General features: G+C 49.2%; 1 protein-coding gene across 1 annotated transcript in view; it reads left to right on the top strand.

Annotated features, from left to right (window-relative positions):
* BMERB1 (bMERB domain containing 1) overlaps positions 1-4,079 on the top strand; it is a 103,334-nt gene extending 99,255 nt beyond the window's left edge. The window contains exons 5-6 of the mRNA XM_037067740.1: positions 1,053-1,135; positions 3,534-4,079. Of these exons, the coding sequence (XP_036923635.1) occupies positions 1,053-1,135; positions 3,534-3,646 (196 nt within the window). The 3' untranslated portion in view covers positions 3,647-4,079. The remainder of the gene's footprint in view (positions 1-1,052; positions 1,136-3,533) is intronic.
* Positions 4,080-13,469: the final 9,390 nt, after the last annotated feature.

The following is a 13,469-nucleotide window of genomic DNA, read 5'->3' as shown; positions in this document are numbered from 1 at the left end:
TCCAGGAAGTGAGCAGGGAGAATTACATCACAAACACAGAAGGGTGCTTCTTACACACTCTCTTCACTGAACTTTCTCCCAATTCATCAAGGCAACTTCTAGAAACTTCTGTTGGCTTCTATAGAAACTCCGTTTGTTCCCTGTACTGACTTGCTTCCTTGCCTGCCCTGTTCACTTCCCAGCATTTTTCTATTTTTTTCCCTCTTGTTGGTGGTTCTCATGCCTCTTTAGGGTCTCCTATTTGCAGACACACCCACCACCTAGATCTGGACAACCACGGGCCCTGGAGCCATGGTGCACCTGAAGACTCAGGAAGACACTGGGCTTAGGAAACATGAATGTTGATCCTTGAATGTTCTTATCCTGGAGCAAAGCCTTTGGAGCCCTGTATAAGGAGAGGGCCTCACAGGCCTCTTCAGTACCAGAGGGCAACTTCCTCTTTATTCTCTGTGTCCTCCTGGGTCATCCCAGGCCCCTGGGATGCACCTTGCCCAGCTCAGTCAGGAGCAAACTGCCTGTCTCCTTGGGGACCCTTGGAAGAGCTGAGATGACTTGGCCTCTGAGACCTGCCATGTATCTTGTGGAAGCACATGTATGCAGGGTGACTTACAGGCACAGGGTCAGGAGAGGTGTTGCCCAGCTCACTGAACCCCTGGCAGGGAGATTGGGTCTTATAATGTTCTTGCCTCTGCCATGGGGTCTCACCCACGCTCTGGGTAGGCGTTTACTCCATTGTTGATACGTGCTTCAAAGCAAGTTCGTCAAACACAACATACAAATACCATATGCATATAACACAGAAAACATATGCATTCCACCCATACATAACACACAAGTACCATCCACACAGCATGCATGTATCTACTTACATATGTAACACACACCACCATACATGTACCATTCATACATAACATGCAACAACATACACACACCATTCACAAAGACTGTTACATACACCACACACTTAAACCTCTTGCCTCATTTCATCGGTTCCTTGATGCTCTCCTTGCCTACTCTACTTTCCTGTTGTCTTTATACATCTGTCCTTACAGGGAACAGGAAGAGGACAAGGAAATGGCTGATTTCCTGAGAATCAAGTTAAAACCTTTGGACAAAGTAACCAAATCTCCAGCCAGTGAGTGCATACATGATTTCTTCTCATCCCATCCAAGAGAAAGGGAAGTTGAAAAGAGGTCTGGGTCCTGGAGAAGGCGCACAAAATATTTATTAGACATCAAACTTGTGCACAGGATGCCAGCAGGCAGGGGCAGCTTCACGGCTGTGCGACCCATGTCTAGAAGGGTGTTGGGATTGCATCAGCGTTCAGCGGTTGCTGCCTTAAAATTCTGAAGAATTTTGGAACGAGGGGCCCTGCATTTCCATTTTGCATTGGGTTCTACAAACTACGTAGCCAGTTCGGGCAGCAGATGCCATTCTCTAAGATAGTCCAGTGCGTTTCATAGGAGCGGGTGGCTCGGAGGCGGAAACTGAGGCTCATGGAGCTCTGGCCTCTGTTGGCTTTGGGATTTCGGAGGCAGTGGAGCCAGAGTTATGCTTCTCAGCATATTAGCCTCACAAGATACTCAGAGCATAGAGGGTTTTGTGTGAAATAAGTTTGGGAAATGTTGCACCTTTGGACCTCTCTATGCAGAGCCTTCATGTTCATCAGCACATTAACATGAGCACGGGTCCTGCGGTCTAGGGACTGTCTTCTCTTTGCTGATCCTGTGAGGTTGCTCTCAGTATAAAAATGGGTGCCCAATTCATACTATCTCTAGCAAAAAAAGGGATTTGGAAGAAGAGCAACAAGAGCCAGGGCTCGGGGACTGGACACTGAAAACCTTGCTTTCCTCCCATTTTTCATCCATGCCCCTCTTTGTATGTTAGCTTCAGTTTTCTCCTACTACCTAGGTCTTTTCCATGGGGCCAGAACTCCAGAACCATAACTTGGAAGCAGCAAGGCGACACCACAGATTCTCTCTTCTGGTATCTAAGTATATAAGTCTCAGGGAACGATTCTAACTGGCCTTCCTTGGTTCATGACCCCACCTCCTAGGCCCATTACTATTATCAAGAGGCTGAGATGCTGTGATTGGCCAATCTGTGTCACATGCCCACTCCTGTAGCCACAGGGACATCAGAGGTATCAGAGTGATGGAGGCTAGAAATCTTACTAGGAAGACAGAAAAAAGAATTCTGGGAAGAAATAAAAATGCCAAGCCTGCTCACATCACATTTAAGGGGCCACGTGTGGGATCCAAATTTATACTACTTATCTAGTGCTGGAAACCCAAATTGAAAAATTAAAAATGATCTAAAGCCAGTAAAATCTCTGAGACCCCAGCAAAGCAAATGTAACATTGCTCAGTATGGACCCTTCAGCATTCCATAATACACAGTTCACAGATAAATAATCCCCATGAAGATAAGCTCTCAATATAAAAGTAAAAACAATGAAGACTGAACCACTGTTAGAGGGGTCTGTAGATGCAACAAAGAGAAAAGAGAATGTCTTCCCAAGAACTAGAAGTAGCATGTTATCTAAAAGAAACAATAAGTATATTTAAAATTACTAAAGAGATAAGAGAAGGCCCTGGCTGGTGTAGCTCAGTGGACTGAGCACGGGCCTGTGAAGCAAAGGGTCGCCGGTTCGATTCCCAGTCAGGGCACATGCCTGGGTTGCAGGCCAGGTCCCCAGTTGGGGGCACTCGAGAGGCAACCACACATTGATGTTTCTCCTCCACTCTTTCTCCTTCCCTTGCCCTCTCTCTAAAAATAAATAAATATTTTTGAAAAAGAGATAAGAGAAGGACTATAACACAAAATGAAAGAGCAGGATGCTATGAAAAAAGAATAGGTAGATTTAACAATTAGCTTTCTAAAAAGGTATTCTCAATGAGGTAAAAACTCAATAGATTAACTTCAGAGATACAATCGAAGGGAGGGTTCATAAATTGGAAGTCACAGCTGAGGAAATTACCCAGAATGAAGCATAGAGACAAAATGATAGAAAATGGGAAAGAGAAGGAATAAAATATGGAAGCTAGAGTAAGAAGGCCCAACTTACATCTAATACACATTCCAAAGAAAGGGATAAGAGAATGAGTGGCAGAGGCATCTAAAAGGCTATTGAATGAGCACTTTCCTGAATTAAAAGATGTGAGCCCTCAGACTAAAGTGACTTGAACAAAATTTCCATTTATACATTCACCAAATACTTCTTAAATGCCAGACCCCGTGGTAGGGTTGGTCGACATTGTACGATGGCAAGGAGAACTGAACAGAATAAGGTTTAAAGCTGGGACCGGAAGCTGAGGACTGAAAGCCAGGTAACTCACAGGGAAGTGGGAACAGTCGGTGAGACCATGTAGAGTACATGCCAGTTCTCCAGGTCACCTGATCGGTGGAGGTAAAGCAGAGCCTGGCTAGGGGGTGGGCTGGGGCTGGGGCTGCCGATGGTCAGGGCTCTCCTCACCTCACTTTCCCTCTCTCCCTCCTCCCCTCTCTCTCTTTGTGCTCCTACCTTGCTGCAGGCTCCAGAGCCGAGAAGAAAGCGGAGCCCCCGCCTAGCAAGCCCACAGTGGCCAAGACCGGGCTGGCGCTCATCAAGGATTGCTGTGGGGCCACCCAGTGCAATATTATGTAGCCCTCCTGTGGGTGCCCCCGGGGCCATGGGGACCGCCCTCCCACCCACTTGTCTTCATAGCCCCCGTTTCACTGGGGCCCAAGAGCTCTCAAAGGCGGAAAGGGTCGAAGGCAAGCCTGTGACTGCCGCCAGGGGCCGTGGGTGCAGCGGGCGGGCCCGGCCGCCCTGTACAGAGTGTAGCAATAGGGAGTCCCTCACCGTCGCATGGCCCTCCCCAGAGCATGCCGAACCCAGGAGTCTGTCTTACCTTGTGTCCAACCACCAGGAAAGGTCCTTCCTCAAAAAAGTATATCTCCACTTCTATCTAGCTGTATCTAACGCACCATGCGATTGACTCGGAGAGGGGCATGACCCCAGGTGTGTGTAGTTGTGACTCTTCAACAACCTAGCGCCATGTCGGACACATCCCCCACCTACCTTACCAGCTCTGCTGTCAGGCCTGCTTCAAGGGGCACAGCTCCCATCCCCCGTCTGTCCTCTCCCAGGGGCTGCACCCCGGAGGGCTCCACACAGCCTACATACCTTCAAGACACAGAGGGCTCATCTCTAGAGTGAGCTTGTGCGTGGTGTCGTGGTCACATCTCCTGCTTCCTCCCCTCCTGTGTCTGGGCACGCGTCCCATCGGGAGCATGACAACTCACTCTTGGTTCTTCCTTCCCTGGCAATGGCTGCCCCGGGTATGTGGAGCAGAGGGGATGGGGCCTCGGCTGGGGCACACCCAGGGCTCAGAAGAGGGAGCAGGACCCTGGAGGCACCAATACTAAGACACGGGCAGACGATCAGGGGACCCCAGAGCAGATGCTGACCCAGGAGCTCTCCCCTCACCCCAGAGGCCACCAGGAAGGGTGCCAGCAGGACCCCACTCACCAGCCTAACACACAGACCTCTGTCAACAACAGCAGCAGGCAGGAGAGGTGGCCTGACCCAACCGTGTCCCATCATTCGGTGGTGTATTTTAACCAGCCTAACAATTCCACCTGTGTAACTTGATGTACATATGCTACCGCCAGCTCGGCACAGCCCGTGTGACCTCTCTGTACGTGTGTGTCGTGACCGGCCTAAGTAGTTAGCATAACTGAAGAGTTGCTGATGTGCAATCATCCACTGAAGAAAATAAAAATGGAAACCACGTACACAGCATTTTTTAAGTTTTTACTTTTTTTTTTTTGACTATGGGAGTGATCCATGTACATAGGAAGCCACTTTAAAAGTGTAGAAAGTAGAAAGAACTTTTCAGAGTTTGGCGTTCTTTTTTAACACCCACAATTCCTCCAACTGAAGGCCACTCTGACATTTTGGGATAATTCCTTTTAGTTTTTTTAAATGCATTTTTTAAGTGATTGGCATTATGCGGTACCATTTTATAACCAGTTTTCTCTTCTCACTCAGCATTATATCACTATCATTCTCCCACATCATTAAAAGCTATTTGTAAACATTAAACCCTCGTCATAAATATTTACAATGACTGCTCGGTAATCTTCTAGATATACCATAATTTGTCTAACTATTTCCTCATTATCGGATATTTAGGCTGTTTATGGTTTTTCCGCATTATAAATAATATGATAAACATCCTAAGATTAAAGCTTCATCTGACTTCCTGATTTTTCCTTAGGGTAAACTCCTAGACGTCATAAAGTTCTTGAACCACTAATGAGTTGCATTTAAAAAATATTTATAAATTAAGAGTCAGTCTGAATGCCTGCCAAATCACAGGCACTTCAGAGTTGACACAAAGCCTCTCGGACCGAGGACCCAAGTCTCGGGTCCATGGCTCTTCCCAGCGGGCAGCACACTCCTCCCGCTCGGTCTCAGATGAGCTTCTGCTTCAGTCCCAGCTTTGGTTTGCATGCCATGTCCTGCCATTCTGAAGCTGAAGAGGCTCCCGGAGGCCACTGCCAGGGCCACCTCACTGGCCTCAGTGAACACTGTGTCCTCCTTCATTGCCCAAGACCCAGCATGAAGCCAAGCCTTAAGAGCTTTCTAGGGCTGCGATAATGTATTTCCTGAACTAGGGTGGCTTTAAACAACAGAAAATTATCCTCACAGTCTGGAGTCCAGACATCAGAAATCAAAGTGGCAGCAGGGCCATGTTCCCTCTGAGGCTCTAAGGAAGAATTCTTCCTTGCCTCTTGCAGCTCCTGATGGCTCCTGGCAATCCTTGGCTGCATTGCCCCAACCTCCACCTCCGTCTTCGCAAGGCCTTTTCCTCTTTGGGCGTATCTGTGTCTATACCTCTTTTTATAAGGACACCAGTCACTGGATTTAGGGCCCCCCCTAAATCCTGGATTATCTCATCTTGACTCTTCCCTTAATTACTTCTGCAAAGACCTTATTTCCAGTAAGGTCACCTACTGAGAGAGAAAGTAGACTTGAATTTGGCGGGGGTGGGGGGGGGGATGCTATGCAACTCACTACATAGATGCTTCTCACACTTGCAATAAAAACTCAGACTGCAAAGGGTCTGGAAGCCCTGACCTCAGACCAATTAAAGAGCAGCCATTCACCAATTTAATGAGCCAAAGATGACTGAAACCCTCAAATCCTGCCTGTAGCACATCTGCAGAACCCTGGGGTAGGCCTAACTTATGTTCCTGCTATTCCTATTGATTTTTTCTTTAAACAAAACACCATTTATGTAGGCTTTTACAGACGAGCAGAAGAAAGTAATAATTCAAGATACTCCCAGATCATTAGGGCTGTCCGAAAAACTGGGAAGCCTTGCAGACCTCAAGATCTACAGGCCTGAACTTGCCCCTTTTGGAAGCCAGGGGAGGGGAAGGGAAGGATAATAACCAGAGTAACATTTGTTGAGAGCTTACTACTCTGCACTGAGCCATACATCCACTCTTTTGCTCCTCACATCGACCTCTCAAGGGAGACCCTATTGTTACTTTCACGTTACAGAAGAGAAAATTATCCAAGTTCCCACGGGTAACTTAGCAGTGGGATCACCATTCAGCATCCATCCCCCGTAACCTCAATGGTCCTGTCTCTCCCCACCAGCATTTAAACAACTCTCTTCCATGAAAAAACAAACAAGCCTCCGTTTCAACTTCCTGAGCAGCCACTACCTTCTCTTCTTTACGTCTCCACGGCCTTCTTGAGACTTGTTCATCATCTTACTATCTCCATTTTTCTCATCTCTAACTCCCTCTTCAACCTGTTTTAATCTGGTTTCTGCCACTCTCTTGTCACTGACCCCTCTCACCAGGGATGTCACCATTTGTTTATATAAAGGAAAAAATCGTTTTCTTTACCCATCTTAGGTTCTCCAGCCAGGGCTCTGTAATTGAGCCCGGCCAAAGACAGACAAACAAGAGCGAAACAGAGAAGTTCATTAACTTACGCCTCCCTCATGTACACAGGGGAGCAGCCAGCAATGAGTAATGCAAAGAGGAGGTTAGGGCTCCGGGTAAAGGAAAAGGGTTTCTGGGGATTCTGGTGGGGGAAGAAGAGAAGGCAAGTTCTGGGAAGGTGACGGGGTGGTCGACGTGTGTTGTTTAGTGAGGTTGGTCGTGCAGATTTAAGTTCTGCACCCTTGGTAAGGGTGTCCTCTTCCTGGTATGAGAGAAGGAGATGCCTTTTACAAATGGGGACTTAGATTTCCTTTATACAAGGAAATTTCCTTTATAAAAAAAAAATCCTGTTTCTAGAGCTTTGCTTGCATCTGCTGGTTCTCAATAGCCTTTAGCCTAAAATAATCCATACACCTAAAAGACACCCTCATTTACATCCCCTGATGCACGTCAGCCCTCGTGCTACCCTAGCGCTCTGTACCATATCACCTCACACTTGACGTCCAGGACGCTCCACTCTCCAGGTGTACCTCCCACTGCTCAGAAAAACATTTACCCAGCCTTTTTAACCTCTCTTCCATGCTCAGGACCTGGCCCTTAACATTCTGCTCTTGGATGGCCATCTGCCCTCTGACTGCGCCTGGATTCTCTCTTTGGCCTAGAGCTTTCTCCTACACTCAGACCCACGCCTTTGACTGCTTCCTGAAGATCTCCATTTGGATCCAGAGTAGGCACATCAAATGTGACGTGTCCTAAAATACGAGTCCGCAAACCAGCCCACCGCTTGTTCTTGTAAATTAAGTTTTATTGGCATAACCAAGTGCATTTTTGTAGGTATCATCTATAACTGCTTCCGTGCTGTGACAGCAGCGAAGTAGTTGTGGCAGAGACCACCTGGCTTATAAGTCCTAAAATATTTACTCTGGCCCTTTAAGAAAAAGTTGGTTGACCCCTGTCCTAACTTCCCTGTGTTTTTCATCTCAGGAAAATGTACCATCCAGTTGCCCAACATTATCTTAGGACTTGCCCTTGACTTTTGTATTCTTCCTCACACCCACCCACACAATTTCCAAGGCTTTCGCATCTGCCTCCCACATTCTCTAGACTGTCTACACCCCCCTCCTTAGCATGGCCTCCATCTTTGGCTTCTCCACACAGCTGCCGGGGGATTTCCTTTATGTGAACCCAACTGTCATCCCTCTCTGTAAAACCATTCCCGCCACCTTGGGGGTGAAATCCATGTTCTTACACGTGGCCCTCTCGGATCCGGTCCCTTCCTACATCCCTTTCCTTATCCCACCTGTTCACCCGGGTTCCTCTCTGTGCTGTGGACACAGATGGATTCTTTGGGTTCTTTGTTCTTCTTGCCGTGTTCTGTGTTGGCCCCTCTCCTGGACTTTGACGTGTTAGTCCCCATGTCAAGAACTCAGATCCCCTGCCCTCTTTTTCTCTCATCTACCCGTGTGCTACTCTGAGGCCAAAGTGACATTCCTAAGGTGCAGATTCAATCGGGGGTGTTGCTTCTCAGTTTAAAACTCTCCAGTGCCTCCATCTTGGGTGAAGCGAACAAAACGAGCGGAAGCAGCTGGGGAGGAAGAAGAAACACTGAGTGTCAAGGGCAGTGTCTTCTGCAGCATCGAACGTGACCCAGAAGCCATGTGACTCTAGGAACTTTACAAAAAGGGTCCATGGGACTTTGCAATGGAATGGGGTTGGCATGAGCAGTTTCAGCAAGGTGCTGGCACGAGAGCCAGATGTGTCGGGCAGGGGAGTGCTCCCTCACCCGCTGTTTCACAGGAGAGAGGGAGGGATCATCACCTCTATTTGGCAGATAGGGAGACTGAGGCTTAGAGAGGGGAAGTGACTGATTAGCCCAAGGTCACACAGCGTGTGAGTGTTAGAGCCAGGACTTACATCTGAGAGCAGGGTGAGAGCCAGACCCAGGGTGTTTATTTCTCATTCCTAATTCCAGCAGCATCACCACCCCATCCCTGGTGGAGCTGAACTCAGTTAGTGATTCACGGCCACTCCAGCAGTGGCTGAGCCTCTCACAAACCTTAGCAGTCTGGGGTGGCGGCACAGTCCTGAGATGCGGGAGCTCATAGCTCAGCTCCTCCGCAGCTGGAGAAGAAGCAGTCAGAACCTGCCCAGTGCTCCCAGCCAAGCCTCAAGTGCCTGTCCCCAGTAGGACAGGTGGGTGGGCAACCTGGCTTGAGGAAAATGTCAGGTCATTTTTCCATTTGTTCGTGAGTTATTTCCAAGAGCGACATTAGGTAGTGGGTCACACAGAGATGAATCAGACAGGGATGGAATTGCCTTTGTGCAACTTACATGCTAATGAGGGACAAGGACATCGAAGGAAGGCAAGGAGGGGCCTCCTCACCGGTGTTACGTCTCTGGCCAGCAGGATTAGCACAAGGGAAAGCAACTGAGAAAGTGACAGGGGTGGGGCTTGGACTCAGCCCGCCTGAGTTAAACCCCAGCCACACGCAGTGCTCCCTGTGGAAGCCCAGATGGAAGCCCAGACCGGCAACGTGGAGAAAACAATGGGAGGATTAAGGGAGACAATACGAGGCAGAACCCTCCAGAAAGCAGAATTTTTTTATATAAAATTGTGCATTTATTCTTACGTATTTAAACTTCAGTCACCTTCAAGTGCTCTCCATCTGATGTAATACACCTACAAGATGTTTCCACTGCTCAAAATAGTTTTTGAACTTGTCGATTTTGATGTCTTTTAGTGCTTCTGCTGTTTTTTTATTTCACCGTTTCCATATGCTCAAAACATTTCCCTTTGAGGACTTTTTTCATGCAGGGGAATGGTGAATAGGGAGGGTGGGGCACAGAGGTTATGCTGTTTTCAGTCAAAAACGGCTGAACACTCAGCAGGGTGTGGGCAGAGTGTAAATCACCCATCATGAAATGGGCAAACGCACTGAAGAGATATCACAAAACATTCACTGAAGCAAAACACAGCCTCTCACAACAACGCCAGCTGGTACACTGATGCAGATGGGTTCCTAGAACACCCATGAAGTTGGGGAAGCCTGTACTACCAGGGTTCAGCCCTCCAGAAGATAATTCTGGTTTTTTTGTGTGTGTGTGTGGGGGGAGGGTATAGAACAAGACACGTAGTAAAGTCGATTATTATTGGTTAAATCTAAATGTAGGAAGCTGTGAAATCACACGGCTGAGGATCTTAGAGGGCCTGGGGCTGGGGGCTGGGGGAGAAAGGATGAGGAAGTCCTTCCTGGTCTGCTCCCATGAAGGTGCCAGTGAGCAGGCACATGAACATGCTGCAGTGTGAAAACGTTGTGATGCCCATTCCAGGTACTCCTTCAAGATGACTGCACCTTCCCTGGGGCATGCGGTCCCACACGGGGTCACCCCTGACCCTGACTGGGCCCTGCCAGGTCTCTGCACCCCTCACATCTGTTCCCACGCTCGCCCCCTCCCTCAACTCCTGCTGAGTCCAGTGTTGAACTGGGCCCCTGTGCTCCACTCACCACAGAAGCCACGCTGCCCAGAGCCTCAGAACCCAAAGCCGACCTTCCAGGCGTTTATGGGGGTGGGAGGGAGTTACATCGCAGCCACTCAGAATGGTGAAAACTAATGCTTAGATTCCCCACTTGCACCAGCTCTGCCACCAGCCGCCATTTGGCTCACCTGGTCCCCAGGCCGTGCCTCCTTCCCGCTTTAGTGGAACTGTGGGACTCCCTGCAGCCTCTGGCCATCCTCCACTATAGGCGCCCCCTACGGGCCCAGAGAAACCTCAGCTGTGCTGCTGGCCAGCTCAGGGCTCACCTTCCACCCACAAAAATGTATTGATTGACTGAGAAGATATCTGTGGCTCATTCCTCCTCCTCCCACAGAACAAGCAGCTCGCCTACACTTGGATTTGATGAACAGTTGTGGACTTACTCCAACCTGTTCTCTGGGTGATAAATGACCAAAACTCAAGCCTAACAGGCCAAGAATAAGGGCACTTTTTGGCTCCTGGGCTGGATCTAGAGTATCAAACAATGTCGCCTGGACTTCGTGCTTTTCCACCTCCCCTTTCCACCTCCCTCGGCTGGCTTTATCCTCTGGCAGAGTCTCCATGCAGAGCCTGTGGCAACAGCTCCCAACTTCCGACCTCCCTGGCCTCCCAGGGTAACACTAGCAAATGCAACACAAATTGCAGCATGGAATCTCCCGGGCCTGGCTCGGGTGGTGTAGAAATGTAAACGAAGGTATATTAAAATTTTAAGAGTTTATTTGAGCAAAAATCGATTCAAGTCGGGCAGCATCCAATGTAGCAGACAGAAAGGAGCTCCGAAGAGCTGTGCAATGAAAGACTTTTATAGGCAGAAGGGAGCAGGACTGAGAAAGTTCTTACACTCAGCAAAAAAGTGGGTTGGGTATCACCGGGTTACGCTCATGTTCCTTATTGGGGATGGCAGGGGTTTGTCAGGTGGATGACCTAACTCGGGCTGATTGGGTGATTCCTGATGGACTGGCTTAAGGTTCCATTTCTGGAAGAGGCAGAACTGTCATGAAGTCTCCGTTTGATGTTGTGGGGCTTAGCATAAGTGACTCCATCTTGGGCCTGTTGTTTTAAACAGTCCCAGGCCCTTCCCAGAATCACTTGCTGGGCCAGATGGGTGTGCCATTAAGACTTCAGTTGCAGACATAACGTCACATCACCCTTAAATCCCACAGCACGTTGTGAAGAGCATAGGTGTTCTCTTTCACATTCCAGTGATGCAATATTATTTTTACCTAGTATTTACATTTTGTCAGCTCTCCCAATAATTTGCATTATGGTAACTCTCCTCCTACTCTATTTCGGATTTGGCCCAAGAACAAGTATTGTTTTTCGTTGCCACACCTCGCATGTCCTTCAGTCATTTCCGTCTCTCGTGACTGACAATTTTGAAGAGCACAGGCCAGGGGGTTCAGTCAGCAGCCTGCATTTTAAACAGGTTTCCTTGGTGAAGAGATAGATGTTCTCTCTGATCTGAGAACCACTGCCACCGAGGGGTCTTCCTGTCCTGTCCCGAGTCCTGCTGCCACAGGGGAGGCGAGAAGGCACAGCTGGGCCCACATCTTCCTCATGGGTGTGCCCACACCTGGCTCAGAGCCCAGCACCCTTGTGGGAGCCTCAGTAAAGTTGGGACTTGGGAGCTGTGTAGACCAGGCTCTCCAGCCTGGCTGTGCCACAGAGTGACTTGGGCAATGGCTCGGCCTCTGCAGCCTTACTCTCCCCATCTGTAACCCGGTGTGAAGGTGCAGGGTGGCTTGGTCTAGCTGTACTTAAGGGCCCTTTCAGCTTTTGATGCTTAGTTGTTGGCTCTCAGAAGGTTGAGCTCAGACCTCTTTCCCCCCATGTTAGAAGCTGGATAGGATGTCTTAGGCCTCCTGTGCCAATCACTATCTCATTCATCAACCTACGGATCATCTAGAATGTGGGGCCTGTGACTTGCTTCTTTCTGACTAATAGAAGATGATGGGGGGTTAGTTCCTTAATTAGCAGAGTGGAGGGAGGTTCTCCTTGCTGGCTTGAGGAACTAAGCTGTCATTTTGAGGCGGCCCTTGTGGCGGTGAACTGTGGGTCGCCTCTAGGATTTGCAGCTGACAGCCAACAAAACCTGGGGCACCTCAGCTGGGAGAGAAGGGAGGTGGAGAGTCGGCAGGGGTCAGGCCTCAGAGTCCGGGTCAGGCCTCAGAGTCCGTGCCAGGCCCCGTATCTGGGAAGGCTTTCAGGCAGAGTGGGGAGAGGACAAGGCCTTCGCATGGGCTGCCTGCAGTGGAGGGAAGAGATGGTGCGTCACCCCAACCTCAGCTGTGCCCCTGGCTGCTTCTCTGCTGTGGTGCCAGTTACTTAGCTTCTACTACAGTTATTTCTTCCTCTTTTCCTCCTCTGTGCCCTAAGCTTCCCACTTCCAAATCTTCCCTTCCCAGCAAATATGAATTCTCATCTTGCTGAGGAAAGTTCATCTCGTCCCACCCACCTGAAGAGTGAGGGGGATTCTCTCTTACTGCTGTTACACAGTTTGCCAAATTCGTCCCCAAGGCAACCGGTGTCCTCACATTCCAATATAAGCTGTTCTCCAGGGCTGCCTACCTCCCAGAAAGACTAGAACTCTCCCAGGAAACAGACTCGACACCTGCCCTGGAAGTATTAACTCAAACGAGCAAACTGGATCTGTCATCTCTGCACCTCTCCCCATAGAGTTGTCAGAAGAGGTTGATGTTGTAATCACATTAGCAGTGGCCGACGGGCCAGCTGTTGCACGGACTGCACTAACTGGCTTATGGGGCAGAGACCAGGGGTCTTCCTCCCCCAGCCCCAGAGCCTGTCATCTGACCTGTCCCCATCTGCAGAGCAAGAGGCTATGGCAGGTCACTGGTGCAGGAGGAAGCAGGGATGCTCCTGAGCCATGACTCAGTCTTTGCCCACGGCAGCGGCTAGAAACCAGACAGATGTCAAAGCATGAGGCTCCTTGTGATATGGAGACAGACAGGTTAACTGCACGCGT

Source organism: Sturnira hondurensis, unplaced genomic scaffold, assembly GCF_014824575.4.
Source record: "Sturnira hondurensis isolate 20B ecotype Veracruz unplaced genomic scaffold, ASM1482457v3 Scaffold0017394, whole genome shotgun sequence".
Taxonomy (NCBI): domain Eukaryota; kingdom Metazoa; phylum Chordata; class Mammalia; order Chiroptera; family Phyllostomidae; genus Sturnira; species Sturnira hondurensis.
Note: the sequence above shows the minus strand (reverse complement) of the source record. Positions and strands in the feature narration are given on the sequence as shown.